Source organism: Myxocyprinus asiaticus, chromosome 34 (genome assembly GCF_019703515.2).
Source record: "Myxocyprinus asiaticus isolate MX2 ecotype Aquarium Trade chromosome 34, UBuf_Myxa_2, whole genome shotgun sequence".
NCBI classification, from domain to species: domain Eukaryota; kingdom Metazoa; phylum Chordata; class Actinopteri; order Cypriniformes; family Catostomidae; genus Myxocyprinus; species Myxocyprinus asiaticus.
Genome location: NC_059377.1, coordinates 1,477,682 through 1,502,904, shown reverse-complemented (window position 1 = coordinate 1,502,904; position 25,223 = coordinate 1,477,682). Strand labels below are relative to the sequence as shown.

Genomic DNA, 25,223 nt, shown 5'->3' with positions numbered 1-25,223 from the left:
GGCCGATGACTGCAGTGTCATCTGCGAACTTCAAGAGCTTGACAGGGGGGTCCTTGGCGGTGCAGTCATTTGTGTACAGGGAGAAGAGTAGTGGGGAGAGGACACATCCGTGGGGGGCACCAGTGCTGACTGTACATGTGCTGGAGGTGAATTTCCCCATTCTCACTAGTTGCTGCCTGTCTGTCAGATTAGATCCAATACAAACTAAGCTCTTAAAACAGATATTCCCTGTAATCTCAGAACCTCTTCTTAATATTATTAACTCCTCGCACTGGATAGGACCCAATTTTTATGTTTATTCCCTATATTGATGACCGCCACATCACCTAAAATACAGAGTCTGGGGCAAAATTAAATATGAATGCCCAAAACGTCACATATAAAACACTGTACCGTCAACCAAAATTCTTGGATCTTAACACACCCCAAAAAACATGGGTTGTGTATCCATCTTCTGATTGGCATCACCAGCAGGTGGGTGTGTCTTTAAAACCAAGCCTATACAATCTAGAGGGGGTCCAATAGAATCTATGTAAGATCTTGAATTGCATAAGGCACACCCTTGCAGACTTGATGTTTTTTAGAATCCTAGCCCACACTCCTTCCTCCAATACCAAGTTTAAATCTTTCTCCCATAATCTCTTGATAGAAGTTAAAGCTCCGTCCCCCAGACTCTGAATTAGCAGGGAGTAATACACTGATGCCTCATGACCTTTTCCAAAAGCAGTAATCACCTCTCCCAGAGTATCTGCTGCTTTAGGGGTGTGTGTGCTACTCCCAAAAACACTACAGAGCACGTGGCGCAGCTGTAAATATCTATAGAGATCTGGGAATCCCAAAATGTTGAACCAAATTTTCAAAGGATCTCAATAATCCACTCTCATATACGTCACTGAGTGTAGTATCCCACTCACAATCCACTCTGACCAGCACAAAGGGAACTTATTAATACATAATTTGGGATTCAGCCATATGCTCGAGGCAACATTTAAATAAATGTCCGAATTAAAAATTCTGGACACTTCTGTCCATACCGAGTGCAAATGTGAGATAACAGGGTGTAACTTAACTTCTCCAATTAGTTTGATAGAAAGGCTTTGCAATGGCGAAATAGTGGCAAGAACTTCCTGTTCAATACAAAACCAGGGAGGGGATCTCTCAGGTGGAATCGACCAATGAGCCAAATGTCTGAGACCGAACGCATAATAATAAAACAAAATCTTGGGTAGGACTAGCCCACCTTTGTCAGTCGGCCTATGTAACATATTGAAATGTAATCTAGGACGCTTACCATTCCAAATGAAGGATTTAGCTATGCTATCAAATTGCTTGAAATAAGAGAGGGGGACATCTACAGGGATTGTAGCAGGTAGTTAAATTTTGGAATACAATTCATTTTAATAACATTAACCTTCCCAATCACAGATAAATGTAATGAAGCCAAGCTGCCCACATCACTCGAAAACCTTTTTATTAAGGGGTCAAAATTAACTCAGACAAATTTGCTGGGAATAAAATGCCCAAATACTTAATGCCCTGTTTGGGCCACTGGAAGGCGCCCGGCTGAAAAGCCATTACTGGGCAGTACGCTGTCAGAGCCAAAGCTTCGGATTTAGACTAATTGACTCTGTATCTTGAGAACTTAGAAAAGGAATTAATAATTCTGTGGAGGCAAGGCATATATCTAGTGGGGTCAGAGACAAATAATAAAATATCATCAGCGTAAAGCAAAAGCATATGCGCCATACCTCCCGCCATCACCCCTGGAAAATCTTCTTCCCTTCTTATCGTGGCTGCTAATGGTTCCAGGGCAAGACAGAACAATAATGGGGAAAGAGGGCAACCCTGCCGGGTGCCCCTATCCAGAGTAAAATAATCTGAAATTAATCCATTTGTTTGTACCACCGCTACCAGGTGTCTACAAAGTAACTTAATCCATCCAATAAAAGTATTCCCAAACCTGTATATTTCCAAAATCCTAAAAAGATAATCCCATTCTACCATATCAAACACCTTTACAGCGTCAAGTGAGATGGCAGTGACCAGAGTCTGATCATTCGCCACTACCACATGATACTGATGAAACGCCTAATGTTTTCAGAAGAGCTGCGGCCCTGAATAAACCCCACCTGATCTATATATATACTGTATATATATCTATATATATATACTGTATATATATATATATATATATATATATATATATATATATATATATATATATATATATATATATGAGATGTCATAACTTAATCGGTTAGCCAGAATTTTTTACAATATTTAAAGATCTAGCTGGATCAGGGAAATTGGCCGGTAACTCTTACACCTGCTTGGATCTTTTCCTTTTTAAGAATCAGACTGATCCGGGCTTGTGTCATGGTTGGCCAAAGCGAAGCTTTCCATTCTTTAATGATTCCATATAAACTTCTAACAAAAGTGGAGCCAGTTCTGTAGCATAAGATCTAAAAATTTCAGTGGCAAAGCCTGTAGGCAAGGCCTTAATTACCTCGCCAAGCTCCTCCAAGTTTATCTCAGAATCAAGAGAATTTTTTGCTCAGTCGTCAGTTTAGGGAGTTCTAATGGTTCCACAATGTTTCTAATATCTTCATCAGTAGACGAAGATGTGGAACTATATAGATCAAGATAGAATTCTTTATAAGCATTATTAATATCAATGAATGAGGTAAATATTTTACAACCAGCAGATTTCACTGAGGGAATGGTAGAAAAAGACTCTCACTACTTTATATATCTAGCCAAAAGCTTCCCTGCTTTGTCCCCTGACTCAAAGTATGACCGTCTTGCCCTGAATAACCAAAACTGCACCTTCCGCAACAAAATAGTATTATATCTGTATTTCAGTCGCGTCAATTCTCTGAGGCCATCAGACGACATTCAGCACTTCAGCTCTGCCTCGGCACCTTTAATATTAATTTCCAACTCCACGAGTTCTCGTGCTTTATATTTTTTGGTATACTGTATGATCCGACCCCTAAAAACCGCCTTAAATGCCTCCCAAGCCACACCCTTAGAGGACACAGAGGACCAGTTGGCCTCCATATAAACATTGATTTCAGCCTTTAACATTTGTTGGAATTCAGGATTTTGCAAAAGGGATACATTAAAGTACCAACTATTTGATTTTTCTCCATATGTGGCAACATCTCTAAACTCACCAGGGCGTGATCTGAGACTAAGATGTTTCCAATTGAGCAATCAACAACAGATGAAGTGAGGGACTTAGATATATATAAAAAAATTATTCTAGAATAAATCTTATGGACTGATGAAAAAAATGTATAGTCCCTACCAGAGGGGTTCAAAAGTCTCCAAATATCTGTAAGGCCAAGATTTTTACACATCCTGTGAAGCGTCAATGTTGCTCTAGGGGGCTTACACACTTTTGCTTTACTATGATCAAGGACTGAGTCCATCAATAGATTAAAGCCTCCTCCCAATATTATATCATGAGGGGTGCCAGTGGCTTGCAACATCCCTTCAAGATCTATAAAAAAAGGCCTGATCATCAGCAATAGGTGCATAAATATTAGCCAAAATAAGACTTTGCCCCTGAATTTCTGCTAAAACAACAATAACTATTCCTAACTTTTCTTTAATCTGTTTAAGACATGTAAGATGTCCTGGTTACTTTCGTAACCTCCGTTCCCTGATGGAGGGAACGAGATGTTGTGTCGATGTAGTGACACTAGGGGTCGCCCTTGGGAGCCCCAAACACCTCTGATCTTTGAGAAAAGGCCAATGGGAATTGGCGAGTGGAATTTGCATGGCTCGCAACCACTCATTCAGGTTTTGTGCTGAGGAGCCGAGACAAGGTCCTGGCCATTTCAGCGGGTAGTTCAGTGTTGTGGCAAGAGGGACACAACATCTCATTCCCTCCATCAGGGAACGGAGGTTACAAAAATAACCAGGACGTTCCCTATCTGTCACTCACCGACGTTGTGTCGATGTAGTGACACTAGGGGTCCCTATACAAAACACCACAATAAGCTAAAACTGTGTTACGTGGACTGACGGTGTGAGATGGGCAGACCGCTGTGTGCCTTGTAGCCAGCGCACCAGGCCGTCACGTAACCTCCCCAACGCTCCTACGAGCGTCGAACGGTCCCCTGCACCTCGGGGACAAGTCAACTGCCCAAAAAAATTGGGACAGGCTAGCCCAGCTGTGGCCTCTTCTCCTCTTTTTTTCTCCCCAAAAAAGAGTGGAAATCGTTTACCAACTGGGGGCCATAAGTGTCGGGGGGGGGGGGGGGGTGTCACTCCCAAGGGAAGACACCGTGGAGACCACACCCCGCCCAGGGGGGGGGGTATTTGAGTGGAAATATGTCACATGGTCTTACCGAGTTTTGTCTGAAGTACGTCATGTGGAGAAGTCCCGTGGTAGGTCCTACCCGGGGGAGAGGAGCTCTACAGACACGGTGACCAGGGGCAGAGGAACCTTTGCCCAAGTAAGATGCAGTTTACCAACAGGGAAACCATTTTGCAGAAGATACATCACACGGGGTTACCTACGGGGAACCAGCGCATGTGGAGCACCTACCCCAGTACAGGGCCTAGTCAGCACATGTACTGGGCCGGCAGCGAGTTTCTCCACAAACCCGCCTGCCACAGGGCTAAGGAGGAAGGTCATCCAGGGTCCACAGCTTTGTGTACACGACTGGGGTTCACCTCGGGGTATGTGCAAGCGGTACACCCGGCCAGCTATCCTGGAACTTACCTGCTCGTACCTGACAACACACGGGACAAGACCGGCTCAACCCAGAGATTGTAAAACCTCGCAAATGTGTTGGGTATTGCCCAGCCCATTGCTCTGCAGATGTCTGCTAAAGAGGCGCCATTGGTCAGGACCCAGGAGGCCACCACACTCCTAGTAGAGTGGGCTCGTAGCCCCAAGGGGGGCGGTATGTCCTGGGCATAATATGCCATCGCGATTGCGTTATTGACCCAGTCAGCGATCCTCTGTTTGGAGACAGCGCTCCCTTTCCGCTGTCTGCCAAAGCAGACAAAGAGCTGCTTGGAGCTTCTAAAGCTTTGCGTGTGATCCAACTAAATGTGTAAAGCATGCATCCGACACAGCAATACCAAGGCTGGGTCTGCCTCCTCCTGGGGAAGCGCTTGCAGGTTCACCACCTGATCCTAAAACGGGGTCATGGGAACCTTGGGCACATAGCCCGGTCGGGGTCTCAGGATCACATGAGAGGAGCCCAGACCGAACTCTAGGCACGTTTCGCTGACAGAGAACGCCTGCAGGTTCCCTACCCTCTTGATGGAAGTGAGCGCAGTCAGGAGGGCAGTCTTCAAAGAGAGTGTCTTTAGCTCAACTGACTCCAGGGGCTCGAATGGAGCTCCCCATAGGCCCCAAAGGACCACAGAGAGGTCCCATGAGGGGATGAGGCGCGATCTGGGGGGATTCAACCTCCTAGCGCCTCTCAGGAACCTGACGATCAAGTCGTGCTTCCCCAAATACTTACCGTCTACTGCATCGTGATGTGCCGATATAGCGGCTACATACACCTTCAAGGTTGAGGGGGACAACAGCCCCTCCAGCCTCTCCTGCAGGAAGGAAGCACCGATCCGACTGCACATCTCTGGGGGTCTTCGCGTCGGGAAAAACACCACTTGGCGAACTGACGCCACTTCAAGGCATAGAGGCGTCTCGTAGAGGGAGCCCTGGCCTGAGTGATTATGTCTACCACTGCAGGTGGTAGGCACTGAGGTCTTCCACGTCCCGTCCAAGGGCCAGACATGGAGGTTCCAGACACATACACACATACATACACCCTACACATAATCATACACTTTTGGCCAATTAAATGTACAGTATTTGATGTTTGATTTAGTAATTGTGTTTGTTTGATATATTGGACTGTTTATTTTGAGTTATTTGGTTTAACTATTTCATTGTTTAGAATAAATATATTGAGTTTGAGTCACAGCCACTTGTGTTTTTTATGGACAATATATTTCCTCCTAAAAAGTGTATAATTTTGATGTGGGTGGTGGCTTTTAAAGAGCTATCCTGGGACTAAAATGTATTTTTGACAGGCCCAACCCTGTCTGGCATCCAAATTTGTTAATTCAATTTATTTTATTGAATTAACTGTTTAAATCGCTATTTTGAGTTTGTCACCGTTACAAGCTTTATGCAAAGCAACAATTCTTGATCGTAGGTCTTCTGAGATCTTTTTTTGCAAGGCATGGTCCACGTCAGCAAATGCTTCTTGTGAATAGCAAACTCGAAATGAGTGCTTTAAGTCAAAGTAGCTCTAACCTACACCTCCAATCTCATTTCATTAACTGGATGCCAGCTTTGCCAACTCCTGACTCTAATGAGCTTTTGTTGACATCATTAGCCTTGGGTTCACAAACTTTTTCTGAAATACTGAGAACTGATGAGTGAGCTGCTGATGAGCATACTTGAATGAGGTGGCGAAATGTACGTTTCTTCAATAATAAATAAAACAACTAGTTTTATTATATAACATTTTAATTAAAACATGCAAAAACCTTTCAGTCGAGAGATGTAAATAAATTTTACTATTGAGTATTGTGCATGCAGATTATATTTAAGTTATGAGATTGATTATGGTATTTGTAAAAAGATTAAGACTAGTTTATTCACTTTATATGCTTTAGACATGTAACATCACTGTTTGTACAGTGTTTGTACATTGTTTCAGTGTCTATACTGAGTACTTTAAGTGCACATTTTTCCAACCTACACTGTGAATGTATGAATGATGTATTCAATATGTACAAGAACAATACAATAATGTGTGTGTTATTTGATAAACAGGTTGCGTTTGTTCATTATTGTTACAAACTAGATTTTAAGACAGATTTTTACATAAATGCAGGTAATTCCAAAGGGTTCACATACTTTTTCTTGTCACTGTATATCTTTTTGACAATGTAACAGTAAACATTAAAACTCTTCTCCAGGGGGCCTGGGAAGCTCAGTGAGTAAAGATGCTGACTACCACCCCTGGAGTCGCGAGTTCGAATCCAGGGTGTGCTGAGTGACTCCAGCCAGGTCTCTTAAGCAACCAAATTGGCTCGGTTGCTAGGGAGGGGAGAGCCACATGGGGTAACCTCCTCGTGGTCGCTATAATGTGGTTCACTCGCGGTGGGGCAAGGAATGAACACCCTGCATGTTTGAGTTTGTCCGCCATGCTTTTGCGATTTGACAGCGCAACTAGTCCCACTTCTCTGAGATTCACATTGGTCAGCGGATGCCTACACCAGAGTGTGTTTCAGCAAATGTTGAAATGTTCTCAACTTCTGGTCGCATGACGGAGCTTCACTACCCAAAACCTGGTGATGTCCAGTTCGTGAACTAATCATTCTTTTTAACTGGTTCTTTTCAGTGAACAAGTTGAACCAGTTTGCGTCTCTAGTCAACACTGATCCACAAGTTACTCCATCTTAACGTTTCTCGGATGTGCCTACACTCTGACTCAAAATGAGCTGATAACTGGGAGTAATATGATCCTAGAACTGGTGATATCTGCTTTTCCTGACTCTACTTTGTGATTAACTGCTCCAACAAGTTCAAAATCTGACTGAACACCCTGGTCGCAACAGTTCTAGAGTCAACAGTGCAATCAGTCGCTTGCAGCAGTTCTCAAGTCAAGAGTACACTGAACTGAGAATCGCATCTATCAGACATGTTCAACATGCTGAGAACTGATGAGCTGCTGATACTGCGCATGTGTGTGCCGTGTGATTAGGTGGGCAAAATGTATGTTTCTGATGTACTTTGCTGAACAGCAGAAAGTACAACAAATAAAACATACTGGAAATATGTTTGACTTGATTATACTACCATTTAATGAGGATCTGGTCGCAATAGTTCTCGAATCAACAGTGCACCGAACTGAGAATTCCCTCTTTCGAACGTGTCTGAAATACTGAGAACTGATGAGAGAGCTGCTGATGAGCATACCAAGGACTTGAATGAAGTGACAAAATGTAAGTTTCTTCAATAATAAATAAAACGTACTGGAAATATGCATTCAGCTAGTTTTATTTAACAACATTTAAATTAAAACTTGCAAAAACCTTTCAGTCGAGAGATGTAAATTAATTTCACTATTGAGTATTGTGCATGCAGATTATATTTTAAATTGTTATGAGATGGATTATGATATTTAAAAAAAAGGGTGAGTTGATTATGACAAGTTTATTCACTTTACATGCTTTCTTTTGACACGTGACATCAACATTTGTACATCAGTGTCAGTACTGGGTGCTTTAGGTGCAAAACTTTAATGTAGGAAACTTATCCAAGATGTTATCAACAGTTGTCAGTCGTATTTGACCTGCAGGATCCTTAAATGAAACACTGATGAAAATAAACACCATTATTATATAACTTCATTGAATAAAATGTAATCAGCAATATGCGCTTATATATGGCTTTAACTGAATGTGTTTGAATCTGTACACTATCAACATGACACCGTGTTGATATCATTACACAATGACCTAAAAGAACTGTTGAACAATTTTTTTTAACAGGTTCATTGAAACGTACCGTCCAAAAGAACAGGTTTGCGGAAAAGACTTCACGTGTCCAGCAGGTTTTCAGTTTGTGCTCCAGAGACAGGAGAGCAGAACGGGATCACTCGTGCTACTGAATGTAGTTTCTCTCGATATCACGAGACAAACCACAAAACTAACACAACCTATTTGAATTTTACTGAGTTTTTTTTGTTGTTGTTGCTTTAAGCGCTATGGAAGAAGTCAAACATCTCAAACAACTAGACAGCCCAACATTCTAACAACCTCTGATGAGGAAAACAGCTAAAACAATGACTGCGTTTACATGGACACCAGAACACGGCTTATTGCGAGAAACTGACTTATTGCAACAAAAGTGCTGCTCTTGTTAAAATTTGTATTTTTATTTTATATTTTACATTGATGTTCATCAAGTTACAAATAAATAGAAAATTGTATAAGAGGATTAATGAAAGAGGATTTCATTTATAAAGTATTTAAATTACTGACTGGATTATTAAAAAAAATAGGCATTCAAATATGGTAATTTAATTTATAATCTAATTTTTATAGATTTTTTTTTTTTTTTTTTTTAAGAAAAATTGAAATATATCATGTCATGTCAATATGGTCATCGATAAAATAATTGTCAGAAAAGAGATAAGAACACAAAATGTCAGGGCTTTGTTATGTTTCAGATGACTGCATCTTTGTACCTGAAGGAAGGTGATGTGGTCGTCTGAAACAGCCTGCTCTTCCAGTCGGCCTCTGCGCTCCTGCAGCTGTGTTAACTTTGACTCAAGCTGGGAGACAATCCTCTGTCCTCGACCAATCACAGCCTCTCGCTTCTCCTCAATCCCACCCACCAGCTCACTGCGGATCCGATCCACAGAGTTTGCAACATCAGACAGGACTTGCTCCACCTCGGACAGCTCTGCCTGAGTCTGAATCTAAGAGAAATTACACATCACACAAACTGAGCAATACTAGGAGGATAACACCATCAGTACAGACAATAAGAGTGAGAATAATTTTTACTGTGACCAACAAACAAGATGTCCAATAAATAGTGCCTGATTTGTAAATTATGTGGAGAGAGAACATTCATTAAAATGCAAGCAAAACAAATTTTTGAGATGCTAACAGTTACTGTATGTACACGTTGCACATCACTGAAAACCAGGGACTAAAAATGGTTCTAGGAACGAAAACGAAAACCAACAATTTTTTTTGCAGAATGTAACTGAAAACCAGAACAAAGTGATTTTAAATTGTTCTGGAGTGAAAACCTTATTTTTTAAATGCTGGAAACCGGTTATAACCGGTTAATTTTGTTCTGATAATTTTTTCATGAAACTAAAGGCCAAAGGTTTTATCACAGTATATTTTTAGAACTACACCACTTCATGTTGCCTGAAAAAATTAAACGTGCTTTGAACCTGAAGGAAACTGCTCCATCACATTTCTTTGCCTAACTGTCATATTCTCTGAATGAAGACCTATTTAACGACTATGTATAATTACTACTTATACATGCACAGCTAATTCAGATACAAGGAAAACATTATTAGACATAAAAAGTACTTTTATCAGTTGTTTCCAAGTCTTCATTGAATTATAGTTAGATATGATGCATCAATACAGATTTGATTCTGCCGGGTTTTAACTCAGATCAGATAACGCAGATCTTTAATTAAAATTTCTCTTAACTGTTAATTAACTGTATGCTTGTTATGATTTCTATTGTGATAAATCGCTAATTTTTTTATTTATTGTGAGGCAATGGCTTATTTTGAGCTTGTTTTTCCAGACTAGACTGCTTGATTCTCATGTGAGATCTTGCAACACTGCAATTGATATTTCACCCACCCCTTAGCGCAGAGTACTGTCATTTTAAAAAGACCGTTATTTATTTATTTTTTTATTAACAATTTTTATTGATTCCATGCAGCAAATCAAATAGGCCCAACAGAAAATCAAAATCAAATCACATGAAATCACAATTTTTCCCCCCGAACATTAACCCCCCACCCCCACCGGACACAAACAAGCACCCCAGTGGTCAAAAGCCAACTGACAAAGACACACAAATAGACAATAAAACAGCAGAAAATATTTAGAAACATAAAATAAATAAATAAACAGAAAAACCCCACTAGTCTCTCTCCGCTGCCCCTCCCCGAGAGCCTTCCAAAAAGGCTAAATAGCTGCCACATTTCCTGATGTACAAATCCAGGTTGCCTAGCCTTCTACATGCCATCTCCTCAAAAGCCGCTACCCTGCCCAACTCGGTACATCACTCACGAAATGATGGCGCATTGGTTGGCTTCCATCCCCTGAGGATTCCCTGTCTGCCAATCATCAAGCTGGTTAGAACCCAGCTTTTTATATAGTTATCCCCTATATTCAGGACTGCCCCATCACCCAAAATACACAGTCTGGTGCAAAATGAAAATTGAGTGTCCACTATGTCACACATAAAGCTCTGAACCCTCAACCAAAATTCTTGGATCTTAACACATCCCCAAAAAACATGGGTTGTGTCTCGTCTTCTGATTGGCATCGCCAGCAGGTGGGTGTGTTTTAAGACCGAGCCTATACAATCTTGATGGGGTCCAATAGAATCGATGTATAATCTTGAATTGCATAAGGCACACCCTTGTATCTCTAGATGCAGACTTGATGTTTTTTAAAATCCTAGCCCACACTCCTTCCTCCAATACCAAGTTTAAATCTTTCTCCCATAATCTCTTGATAGAAGTTAAAGCTCCGTCCCCAAGACTCTGAATTAGCAGGGAGTAATACACTGATGCCTCATGACCTTTTCCAAATGCAGTAATCACCACTCTCAGACTATCTGCCCCTTTTGGGATTGGGGGGGGGGGGGTATGCTACTCTCAAAAATAGTACAGAGCAGGTGCCGCAGATGTAAATACCTAAAAAACTGAGATCTAGGAATCCCAAAATGTTGAACCAAATCTTCAAAAGATCTCAACACTCCACTTTCATATAGGTCACCGAGTGTAGTAACCCCCCTCACAATCCACTCTGACCAGCAGAAAGGGGACTTATCAATACATAATTTAGGATTCAGCCATATGCTTGAGGCAACATTTAAATAAATGTCAGAATTAAACATTCTGGACACTTTTGTCCATACTGAGTGCAAATGCGAGATAATGGGGTGTAACTTATCTTCTCCGATTAGTTTGATAGAAAGGCATTGCAATATAGGGGCAAGAACTTCCCGTTCAATACAAAACCAGGGAGGGGCTCTCTCAGGTGGAAGCGACCAATGAGCCAAATGTCTAAGACCGAATGCATAATAATAAAACTAAATATTGTGTAGGCCAAGCCCACCTTTGTCGATCAGTCTATGCAACTTATTAAAATGTAATCTAGGATGCTTACCATTCCAAATGAAGGACTTCGCTATGATATCAAATTGCTTGAAATAAGAGAGGAGGAAATCTACAGGGAGAGACTGTATCAGGTAGATACATTTTGGAATACAATTCATTTTATTAACATTAACCTTCCCAATCATAGATAAAAGTATTGAAGCCCACCTGCCCATATCACTCGAAAACCTTTTTATTAAGGGATCAAAATTAACTAAAATTTGCTGGGAATAAAATGCCCAAATACTTAATGCCCTGTTTGGGCCACTGGAAGGCACCCGGCTGGAAAGCCGTTACTGGGCAGTACGCTGTCAGAGCCAAAGCTTCGGATTTAAACCAATTGACTCTGTATCCCGAGAACTTAGAAAAGGAATGAATAATTATGTGGAGGCAAGGCACTGATCTAGTGGGGTCAGAGACAAATAATAAAATATCATCTGCGTAAAGCAAAAGCTTATGCGCCACACCTCCTGCCACCACCCCTGGAAAATCATCTTCCCTTCTTATCACGGCTGCTAATGGTACCAGGGCAAGACAGAACAATAATGGGGAAAGAGGGCAAACCTGCCGGGTGCCCCTATCCAGAGTAAAATAATCTGAAATTAATCCATTTGTTTGTACCGCCGCTACCGGATGTCTAGAAAGTAACTTAATCCATCCAATAAAAGTATTCCCGAACCCCTATATTTCCAAAATCTTAAAAAGATAATCCCATTCTACCATATCAAATGCCTTTTCAGCATCAAGTGAGATGGCCGCAACCGGATTCTGATCATTCGCCACTAACCACATAATATTGATGAGACGCCTAATGTTGTCAGAAGAGCTGCGGCCCCGAATAAACCCCACCTGATCTATATGTATCAGAGATGTCATAACGTAATCGGTTATCCAAAATTTTAACATCTAACTGAATCAGGGAAATTGGATGGTAACTCTTACACTCACATGGATCTTTGTCATTTTTAAGAATCAGACTGATCCGGGCTTGTCTCATGGTTGGTGGAAGCTTTCCATTCTTTAATGATTCTGTATAAACTTCTAACAAAAGTGGAGTCAGTTCTGTAGCATAAGATCTAAAAAACTGTAGGGAAGGCCTTAATTACCTTGCCAAGCTCCTCCATGGTTATCTCAGAATCAAGAGAATTTTTTTGCTCCGTCGTCAGTTTAAGGAGTTCTAATGGTTCCACAAAATTTCTAATATCCTCATCAGTAGACGAAGACGTGGAACTATAGAGATCATGATAGAATTCTTTAAAAGCATTATTAATATCAATGGCCGAGGTAAATATCTTACCACCAGCAGATTTCAGTGAGGGAATGGTAGAAAAAGACTCTCTCTGCTTTATATATCTAGCCAAAAGCTTCCCTGCTTTGTTCCCCGACTAAAAGTATGACTGTCTTGTCCTGAATAACCAAAACGCCACCTTCCACGACAAAATAGTATTCAGCGCTTCAGCTCTGCCTCTGCACTTTTAATATTTCCTTCCAACTCCACGAGTTCTCGTGCTTTGGATTTTTTTATGAATGAGGCATACTGTATTATCCGACCCCTACGAACCGCCTTAAGTGCCTCCCAAGCCATGCCCACAGAGGATACTGAGGACCAGTTGGTCTCCATATATACACTGATTTCAGCCTTTAACATTCGTTGGAAATCAGGATTTTGCAAAAGGAATACATTAAAGTGCCAACTATATGATTTCTTTTTCTCCATTTGTGGCAACACCTCTAAACTCACCAGGGTGTGATCTGAGACTAAGATGTTTCCAACTGAACAATCAACAACAGATGAAATGAGGGATTTAGATTTTAAAAAATCTATTCTAGAATAAAGCTTATGGACTGATGAAAAAAATGTATAGTCCCTCCCAGATGGGTTTGAAAGTCTCCAAATATCAGTAAGACCAAGGTTTTTACACATCCTGTGAAGCGTCAATGTGGACGGAGCTTCAACTTCTCTCAAGAGATTTCAGGAGTGGTGCTCGGAGATGGGGAGGGTGGCAGCCTTTGAAGAAGGGTCATTTAGAAGACTGGGGAAATTAAAATGGTTTGTGGGGAAATGGGGCGGATATCTTGCGTTTCTGGATGTGTGATTATTATTATTTTTTATTTATTAATTTTTTTGTGTTTGTGTCTATAATCATGTGTTACCACTGGGATGTTGTTGGGGGCCAGGGTGGGGTTGGGTATTGGGAGGGGTAATAGTGGGGTTTAATTGTTGATTCTGTGTATATATGTTTTGTTTTTCTGTGTTCAATATGTGAATCAATAAAAAAATTGTTAATAAAAAGACCCAAGTATAATACAAATAAAAAAAGGCTCAAATTTTTTGTCAAAAGCTTTTCGTAGTGCATTGCAAGCTCTTGGGGTGTCACACGTCATGTCCAGCGCATATCATCCTGAGTCACAGGGTGCTCTGGAGCACTGGCACTAGACATTAAAATCTATGTTACGGAAATACTGTCTGGTGCGAGTAGACTCTGAATTTAATCAACCTACTGCGATGGGGGTGGAGCAGGTATCTTTAGTTTCTAACACACTGATCACCGATGATTTTGATGGGTTGGAAATGTATACAGAGATGTTAAATGGTGGTTTGAAAAATTCAGATTTCTTGGATTCTATACAGTCCCAATTATCTTTCCTGCCTGTTGACAAAAACAGGATGTAATTGATTTGATAGAGAGCTACCCTAACTTGTTTAGTGATGTTCCTTCATTTACTACAGTTATCCATCATGACATCGATGTGGGTACAGCCTCACCCATAAAACAGCATGCGTACCGCTGTCATGTACGCAGGTAAGAGAGAGATAAAAAGAAAAAAAAAGAAAAAAAGAGGTATAATATGTTACAGAATGGCGTTCTAAAATGCGAGTTCACCTTGCATTTTAGTTCCTAAAATGGATGGGTCAGCCAGATTCTGTACTGTTTTTCGAAAAGTTAATGCAGTGAATGTACCTGATTCATTTCCATTGCCGTGCATCAAGGACTGCACTGAAAATCTTGGGGCTGCTCAGTATATCACCAAACTGGACCTTTTAAAAGGTTAATGGCAGGTGAATTTGACCACCCATGCTTCTAACATCTCAGCATTCGTAACTACCAATCCTACAATGCATGAGGATGGTGTTAGGTTTGCAAAACGCCCCAGCAACAGTTCAGTGGTTAAAGTCGATGGTTCTCGGTGACGTTACATTTGTAATATTTCTTTAGATGATGCGGTGATTTATTCCTCCATCTGGACTGAGCACTTGTCAACATTGTGCACTGTTTTTGATTGCTTGCTGCTGCCAACCTGACGTTGAACTTGGAAAAGTGCGAATTTGCAAAAGCAATGGTAACTTACCTGGGGAAGCAGGTTGGCAAGGGTCAAGTGCATCCAGTGGATTTGAAGGTGTCAGCTATTCTGGCATATCCTGCACCCACCACGAGGATGGAGCTGCGACGATTTTTAGGAATGCTGGATATTATAGGTGTTTCAATAAGAATTTTTCTATTGTTCTTGCCTCTTTGACAAAACTGTGTGACAAAACTGTGCGACAATACTAGTCCAAAAGTGCCTTTCATTTGGTCTGATGAATGTCAGCATGCTTTTGTGTGTGTTAAGTCTCTTCTCTGCAGTGTTCCGGTGTTGTCGTCTCCTGATTTGTCTCGGTCATTGAAGTTGGAGGTGGATGCCAGTGCGACGGGAGCTGGGGCTTTCCTCCTTCAGGATGGGGTTGATGGTGTCTAGCATCAGTTTCTTACTTCTCTGCAAAGTTCACTCATCCCCAGTTGAACTATTCCACCATAGAGGAGGAGACATTGTCTGCTGCTTGCTCTACAACATTTTGACGTGTATTTGGGTCCTACCTCTACTCCGGTCGTGGTTTACATTGATCACAATCTGCTGGTTTTCTAACTCGGATGTATAACCATAACCAGACATTGATGCATTGGGCTTTGATGTCTCAAAGATATAACCTTGACACTCAGCACAAAAAAGGGGCTGAGAACATCACTGCAGATGCCCTCTCAAGGGGGTAAGTTTGACTGGTTTGTATGTTTATTTTTCCCTTTTTGAATCTTTGTTTCTTGCTTAACCATTTCTCTTTACGCAGAATCTGTCGGAAAGCAGGTCCTTCTTTTAGGTGGGGGAGTGTTAAAGTCCGTGATTTCAGTTTGGAGTTTCTCTCAATCTCTCTCTCCCTCTCCAAGTGTGCGAGTGTTTCTTTTAGGTCCGCCTTTGCACACCTGGAATTCGTCTGCTCATCAGAGCTCAACTGACTGAATCGAGTGTAAAAAGACACTGAAGTATGGGGGAGAGGAAAGATTCACCGGTCCAGCAAACAAAGCCTGTTTATTTTCTTTTCTTTTGTTTTTCCTATGTTATAACTTGTTCAGTTGTTATTTTCTTTTTGCCTGATACCAACTTATGTTTGGGAGTTCCAGGTATTTCAGTTGTTTGTTCTATTGTTTTATGCTTGTGTTTAAGATAAACGTTTAGTGTTAGGTTAATTTTTGTCCTTATTTCATTATGATGCTTGTTTTTTTTTTCTTTTGTGTAACTTATTTGTCATGGGATATTAATAAACATTAATGTGACGTTACACCAAAGTTGCACGTACCCTTTTTTATGTTGCTTTACCCTTTTTTCATATACCGTTTGAGTTAAAGGGGGTTCGTAACTGACAAAATTAAGTATCTTTATTTAATTGCAAACATAAAATTCAGGAGTGGGCTTATAAGGAACATATGTACCATTTAAACCCACATGTGTTCTTAATAAACCCACAATGCTTCTAAATGTGAATGCTTCACAATTTACCAAATAAACACCTCAATTTTGATTGTTTAGATTTAGACCTCAAACATCATAACCAGTTTATGAAATATTCACTTTCTGAATCCAGCAAGCTTTATTCATATTTAAAAGTCCTTGTAATTTTTACTCTGCCTATTAATTTTCTCCCTGCAATGAAAATAGATTCAGTATGTAGAGTTTACAATGAATTGTGTAAAAAATAAAAATTAGTATGGGGTTCAATGGGTTATTTGCCCAGTGGGCTTATTAGGAATGATAGAGGTCAATGGAAAATAAACCTCAATCATTTATAGTAGAGTCAAGGTAAACACATAATATTTTTTCCACTAATAAAAAACACTATATTTTACAATGTTGAGCATGTTTGTTATTGGTGTTTAATTAAGAAAATAATAATTCTGCTTTTAAGCTACGTGCAAACAGGCTTTTCAAAGGCACTGTTCCTTTTAAGCCCACAAGAAAAGAAAGTTATATTTCTGGATTAAAATTACAGACAGAGAACTAAATCTTGTTTGAGCTCAAGAAGCTTCTTAAATATTTCAATGAATGTGTTTATCAGCTGTTTTTATTACATCTTATACTACATCTATCTTTGTGATCATCACTCAGGCATTTATTATGTCTTCAAAAACAGTGAAGTTTTGGAGCCACTTCCAAAATGAAATATTTGACTTGCTCTAAATAAAAAGTAAAATGATACCAACAAATCTGTGCATTTCCTCTGCAACAAATTTTTTTTTCCTCTTGCTTTCTGTCTTTTTTTTATATTTCAATATAAAACAGTAAGTGGGCTTATATGGTATGTGGGCTTAATAGGGTCACATCCTCTAAATCATGTAAAGCTGTTCTGACGTAAATTCTCATATTCATGAAAGTTGTCCTATTTTCAAAATGTTACTTGGTTACTTGGACGGAATGATTTTAAATGATTTATAAATTGTTTATAGTATTTATCTGTAAATTGTGAATAAATTTGTCTTCATTATTTATCTGAACATGCTCCAGAAAATGTTTTCAAAAATGTGGAAAAATGTTAAAATATGTTTTGATTTTCTGTTTACAATGATTTCAAATTTCCCTTTGTTCCATAAAGAAAATAAAGAAAATCGTTAACATTAAAAAAAAATCGTGTGTGGCCTCAATGAAATCAGTTTTTCGTGGGAATTACCCTGTGACTGTTGTGGAAGTGAGTACATTTTTTTGTGTGCTTGGCTCTCTGTGCAATTTTGAACTTTTGAGATTTTATTTCAATTAATTGTGTTTTTATATGTTTAGAAACAACCACACAACCAATGCCCCTTAAAATCAATGCCAGTAGGCAATTAAAATTGTCTCATTTACTCACCCTCATGCCATCCCAGATGTGTATGACTTGCTTCTGCAGAACACAAATTAACATTTTTAGAAGAATATTTGAGCTCTGTAGGTCAGTACAATGCAAGTGAATGGTGATCAGCTCCAAAAAAGCAGATAAAGTAAGCATAAACATAATCCAGCAGACTCCAGTGGTTTAATCAATGTCTTCTGAAGCGATCCAGTTGGTTTTGGGTGAGAACAGACTAATTTTTACATATAACTTATTTTTCACCCTACATCTTAACAGCAGTCTCCTTGGCAATCATGATTTTAAGCTTGATTATATTTCCTATAGCGCCATCTAGCGCTCTGCACATGCATCAAGCACTAGGAAGTGTAATCGAGTTTGAAATCACGATCGTGTCCAGAGACTGCAATGACAGTGGAAAAAGGAGTTACAATTTTTGTCTGTTCTCACTTAAAGCCAACTGGATCGCTTCAGAAGACATTGATAAAACCACTGGGGTCATTACTTTTATGCTGACTTAATGTCCTTTTTGGAGCTTCAAAGGCCTGATTACCATTCACTTGCATTGTATGACCTAGAGACCGGAGATATTTAAAAAAAAAAAAATCTTTGTTTGTATTCTGCAGAAGACAAAAAGTCATACACATCTTAGATGGCATGAGGGTGAGTAAATGATGAGATAATTTTCATTTTTGGGAGAACTATCCCTTTGATTAGAAGTTTAAAGGAATGTTCCAGGTTCAATACAAGTTGAGCTCAATCTACAGCATTTGTGGCATAATACTGATTACCACAAAAATTTATTTTGACTTGTCCCTCCTTTTCTTTAAAAAAAAAAAAAGCAAAAATCTTGGTTCCAGTGAGGCACTTATAAGTTATAAGTGAATGGGGGTAAATTTTTGAAAATTAAAATACTCACTGTTTCAAAAGTATAGCCACAAGACAAAGGATATGTGTGTAAAAATGATTTTAGTGTGATAAAATCACTTACTAACCTTTTCTGTGTAAAGATATAGCCAATTTTACAACCTTGTTATCATGACCATGCAAGGTCAACAAACCATAAAACCCTGTAAAATGACTGTAAAAATGACAATTTAAACAACTTAACAGCTCAAATAATACACAAGTTTTAACAGAAGAATTACTGCAAGTGCTTTTATACAATTATTCGCTTCACATTTCTGTTTAAATCCTCCAAAAATTGGCCTATATTCACTTCCATTGACCCCATTCACTTCCATTTTAAGTGTCACTGAAACACAGATTTTTGCTTTTTTTAAAGAAAAGGAGGTATGAGTCTAAACAAATCTTTGTGGTAATCAGCATTATTACACAAATGCTGTCCATTGAGCTTAACTTGTATTGAACCCAGAACATTCCTTTAATTTATGACACTGGCAAGTAAGGTCACTCGGCGGCTATTTTCGGTGGCCATATTCGCAATGCATCCATGCAGCTACTTCTTTGGATACAAGTGGTGGACAAATACATCTATTTACTTCATTGGGGAAAGACCGAAATGTTTGGTCAAGATTATGATTAAATAACATATTTCAAATGAGCAGTAAAATCTGTCAACATTGCATTTTCGAGTAAACTGGCAGGCGATTTCTCTGTCAAAAAGGTGATTCCCTATTTTAACAGAAAGGTGGAACTTCCATTTCTACAGCTGCCATATTCATGTTATCATAATGGAGATGTTAGGCAGCATTACAGCCTCAGTAATCATTCACTTTCACTGTATGGAAAACAAGAGGCTATGAAAGTGAATGGTGAATGAGACTAACATAAAGCTCAACATCTACATTAGTATTCCAAGGAAAATAGAAAGTCATACAGGTTTGGAACAATAAGAGGGTGTGTAAATGATGACATAATTGTCTTTTTTTTTTTTAGGTGAACGATCCCTTGATCAATGCATTCCCTTCTTTATAGTGACACAAGACACTTTATGAACTGATGTACACTTTGTATCAGTGGTAGCCAAAAATAAAACAGTAAAAACAGTGATAACCAAGAGCTCAGACATTACCTGAAACACACATCTAATCATCAGTAACAATCAATGATGGGGTAAAAAGCACCTTTGGGGGGGGGGGGGGGCGGGGGGGTTATTGTGATATTGTGTAAACATAGTGGCAAAAGTTATAGTGCAAAATTGGTCAACTATTGCAAATAATTTTGAGATGGCAAGATACTTTGAGTAACAAATTAAGATAATGATTACTCAAAATAACTACTTCAGAAAAGGGTGCACAAATTTCTGTTAATTTCAAACCCATTTGGCATTTTATAACATCTCAAGTATTCTATTAATGAATTAAGCTTCATTGTGATTTGATTAGTCAATGTAAGCCCACTATTTACACCTTTTTAGAACAAATCTATTCCCCCATTATTAAAAAAATAATGTGTTTTACAGGGACCTTCAGCCCCTGCAACAGGGGGGATTTTTACCCTAATTAAAATCCTTTAACATATTGGACAGTTATTTTAAAAAAAATCTTTTGATTTAATGACCTTAAACAAAACTGAAAATGACAAAGTATTTTGTCTTAAAATAAATGTGATCATTTTAGAGATTTTCATTAGCTACATAAATTTGCAACATTTTAAAAGATATAAAAAAGTAGATCAAACTGCCTTAAAATCAACCTTTAGACATCACATGCAAAGATCTCATAGATCAGGAAATTTGTTTTAGTGCATAGTGAAAAACAGGTGTTTAGGAAAGTCCTGTGGTAGTTTTTGTTGCTATTTATTGTTTTGGGAGAAAATAAAATCAAAGGAGCCTTTTACCCTGTGGGGCCTTCAGCCTCGTTGTACCATACTATGTGAATATTGCATCAGGGCCATCAAAGAACATATAAGGACTTCAAAGCATTTATTTCGCCCGTCTACTGCAAATAGTGGATTGACAATAGAGTTTTATAATACCTGCAGAGTGTGTAGTTTGTTCTTCAACTCAGTCAGCTGAAGGCTTCTTCTGTCGATACTGGTCTGAATGTTCAGTTCTGTTTTTCCCAGAAATCTCTGTGTGTCGAGAAAAAACATGGGAGATTTTGAAATCTCAAATTATAATTTTGTAAAATTTTCATCCATAATTTTGTTTGATTTGGGAGGTTTTATTAAAAGTGTTTGTTTGCCGATTTTGATTGACGTCAACCTTTCATAGAAGCACAAAATATTAATTATAACTGTATATAATATTGATATTTCTATTTAAATTACGCTGTTTCTCCAACCATACTTAAAGTTACTAGATTTAACATGTAATGTAGTCTGGATTTTTAAAATTGAGCTTTCTAAATATATAGTTGTGTTATTTAATAATGGCATCTCAGATCATTCATGTTTGTTCATTTTGAAAAAAATAAAATAAATTATATATATATATTTACTAAATTCATTTATTTTCAAATACTCAATAATATTAGCACACTTTTCATGACCGGTTTTGCTTGTTTGATTTTTCATCGAGTATTTTCTACATAGACCTCACATTGTTAAACTGTTTTTCAAGAAAATAAAAAATACATTTATAGTACAAATGCCCTCTTTTCGGGCATTTTCAGGCAGCCTGGGTAGCTCAGTGAGTATTGATGCTGACTACCACCCCTGGAGTCGCGAGTTCGAATCCAGGGTGTGCTGAGTGACTCCAGCCAGGTCTCCTAAGCAACCAAATTGGCCCGGTTGTTAGGGAGGGAAGAGTCACAAGGGGTAACCTCCTCGTGGTCACGATTAGTGGTTCTCACTCTCAATGGAGCATGTGGTAAATTGTGCATGGATTGCGGAGAGTAGCATGAGCCTCCACATGCTGGGAGTCTCTGTGGTGTCATGCACAACCAGCCACGTGATAAGATGCGCAGATTGACTGTCTTAGAAGTGGAGGCAACTGAGACTTGTCCTCTGCCACCTCGATTGAGGTAACTGCACCAGCACGAGGACCTGGGAGGAGTGGGAATTAGGCATTCCAAATTGGGAGAAAAGAGGATAAAAACAAAACAAATGCACTCTTTTCTGTCATTTTTATTTGAATAGTGCTTTTCACAACACATCATTTCAAAGCAGCTTTACAGAAAATTATGCTTTAACAGAAACAAAGCTGAAATATCTGTAATGTCTTAGAGTTTCATTGTTTGGTTTGATAAAAACATTATTGTAAATTGTGCCTTAATAATAAATAAATAAATAATATTTGTATTTAGACCCCCAGTGAGCAAGCTAAAGGCAGTGGCAAGGAACACAAAACTCCATAAGATGTTGGTTAATAGAGAAAAATAACCTTGGGGGAAACCAAGCTCACTGTGGGGGCCAGTTCCCCTCTGTGTGGTGAGCAATGGTTGTAGGAAAATTGTGCATGTGTGTAGACAGCAGGCTTTGACTCTTGTGTGAAATTGATGTTGGCGTTCATTGAACAAGACTGCGCTAAAAAGAAATTTGTCTTTGCGTTTGTTAGCTTGCATTAGCAAAAATGTAATGTAATGTGTCCATTCTTTATACAAAAAACAGAAAAAAGAACTTTGCGTTCTGTTAAAAACTCTAGAAGTTCATGTCTATTAGCTTTGAGCAATGGCTTACTGCAAACTTTGTCCCCTACACCCCAAGACCTGAGAAGGGGACCCACCCACAAGTGATGTCACACCGCACAAGTATTTGCGGAAACAGTATCACTGATGGTTATATTCGCTGTGTCCAAATATGAATACTTCTCTACTATATAGTATGCCACAAAAAGTGTCCCAGTGGAGTAGGGTGTCCAAAACCTCAGTACTACAAAAAGAATAGGCAAGAAATAATCAGATGCACTACTATTTCTGGCAAGATTCTGAAGTGCGCATCCACTGGACACTGTACTCTTGCGTAATGCCACGGGACCTGAGGAGACGTGAGTCGGGAGCAGGGTTGTTTTCATAAACTAAAACCAAGACAAAAACTATTGATTAATAAACATTTTTGTAAACTGAAATAAAATAAATATTGCAAAGTAAATGAAAAACAAACTAAACGAAACTAACAACAGTTATTGAAAAACTAACTTAAAATAATCATCATAAAAAATGTATTATCGTTTTCCTTATTTTTCCCTTCAAAAATGACTAATGAAGTCAGAAAGAGGATGCACAACAGTCTGTTTTTATTTTATTTTTAAACTATAATAATCATGGTCAGATGGCACATTTCAACTGTAAGTGCTACATATTACAAAAAGTTGCTTCATGTAGTTAAACGGGGCTTTAACAAAACTAGAGTAAATTATTTTTGCAGTTGTTCCTACTTCATCATATATTCAGGTCACGGGACAATGCCCACATTTCCGGATGAAGCATGTCTGAAATGTATTCATACTACTCACCTGTATACCTACAGTACCTGTAATGAATGCACATACCAGCCGAGAAGTGCACTCTTCATCAAATGCATTGCATCCTCTAACAGTATGTGATTTTTGGACACAGGCAGACAGTGATGTTATATTGGGCAAATTTAACTCTCTCTTTTTATTACCTTCGTCTTTATTTTGCCTGAAATGCGTTCTGTTCATGTTTCTAGATTGCTATCATTTAGAGAGCGTAAGTCCAGGGTTAGACAGGGTTACAGCATGTTATCGCTGGAGATTTAAATTTTAAACTACTCCGTAAACATTTGACCATGCCATAAATGAGTGGGAAGCATTCCCAAGATTCTAGAATGGAATTCTCCATGTCAAAGGAGAGCAGTAAAGAGAGGTAAAAGCTCCTGCTGCATCTTTATACTCAAGCTCTGTCAGAATATAATTTTTTCACACCCTGAAAACAGTTATAGAGAATGATTTATTAACTTTTCAAAGCAATATTGTTAATAATTAAGGGTTCCTGAAGCTCAACTGGTAGAGCATGGCAGTAACAACGCCAAGATTATGGGTTTGATACCCAGGAAACAAACAAATTGATAAAATGTATACCCTGAATGCACTGTAAGTTGCTTTGGATACATTTTTGTAAATAATTAGAATTAATACAAATACTACTACTGTTGTTGTTGCTTTTATAACTAGTGTTCCATTTAAAGATGCCCGTGTCTATATTACTCCTTATCAGATTCTTATTATGTCCCTTTACAAAAGTCATTAAAATCCTCTCACCAGTACCTAACTCAGTAAAATCCTCTCACCAGTACCTAACTCCTGATGCTCTTATGGTTTTTTGTGATTTATCATTTTTTTATTGACTCATATATTAAACAAAGAACAGCAAAACATATACAGGTGCATCTCAATAAATTAGAATGTCGTGGAAAAGTTCATTTATTTCAGTAATTCAACTCAAATTGTGAAACTCGTGTATTAAATAAATTCAATGCACACAGACTGAAGTAGTTTAAGTCTTTGGTTCTTTTAATTGTGATGATTTTAGCTCACATTTAACAAAAACCCACCAATTCACTATCTCAAAAAATTAGAATATGGTGACATGCCAATCAGCTAATCAACTCAAAACACCTGCAAAGGTTTCCTGAGCCTTCAAAATGGTCTCTCAGTTTAGTTCACTAGGCTACACAATCATGGGGAAGACTGCTGATCTGACAGTTGTCCAGAAGAAAATCATTGACACCCTTCACAAGGAGGGTAAGCCACAAACATTCATTGCCAAAGAAGCTGGCTGTTCACAGAGTGCTGTATCCAAGCATGTTAACAGAAAGTTGAGTGGAAGGAAAAAGTGTGGAAGAAAAAGATGCACAACCAACCGAGTGAACCGCAGCCTTATGATTGTCAAGCAAAATCGATTCAAGAATTTGGGTGAACTTCACAAGGAATGGACTGAGGCTGGGGTCAAGGCATCAAGAGCCACCACACACAGACGTGTCAAGGAATTTGGCTACAGTTGTCGTATTCCTCTTGTTAAGCCACTCCTGAACCACAGACAACGTCAAAGGCGTCTTACCTGGGCTAAGGAGAAGAAGAACTGGACTGTTGCCCAGTGGTCCAAAGTCCTCTTTTCAGATGAGAGCAAGTTTTGTATTTCATTTGGAAACCAAGGTCCTATGGTCTGGAGGAAGGGTGGAGAAGCTCATAGCCCAAGTTGCTTGAAGTCCAGTGTTAAGTTTCCACAGTCTGTGATGATTCGGGGTGCAATGTCATCTGCTGGTGTAGGTCCATTGTGTTTTTTGAAAACCAAAGTCACTGC

General features: G+C 39.0%; 1 protein-coding gene across 1 annotated transcript in view; it reads right to left on the bottom strand.

Annotated features, from left to right (window-relative positions):
- Nucleotides 1-25,223, bottom strand: part of LOC127425141 (E3 ubiquitin-protein ligase TRIM7-like) — a 116,339-nt gene that overhangs the window by 49,295 nt on the left and 41,821 nt on the right. Inside the window, exons 3-4 of the mRNA XM_051670826.1 lie at nt 20,995-21,090; nt 9,237-9,470 (exon numbers count right to left, since the gene is read on the bottom strand). Of these exons, the coding sequence (XP_051526786.1) occupies nt 9,237-9,470; nt 20,995-21,090 (330 nt within the window). The remainder of the gene's footprint in view (nt 1-9,236; nt 9,471-20,994; nt 21,091-25,223) is intronic.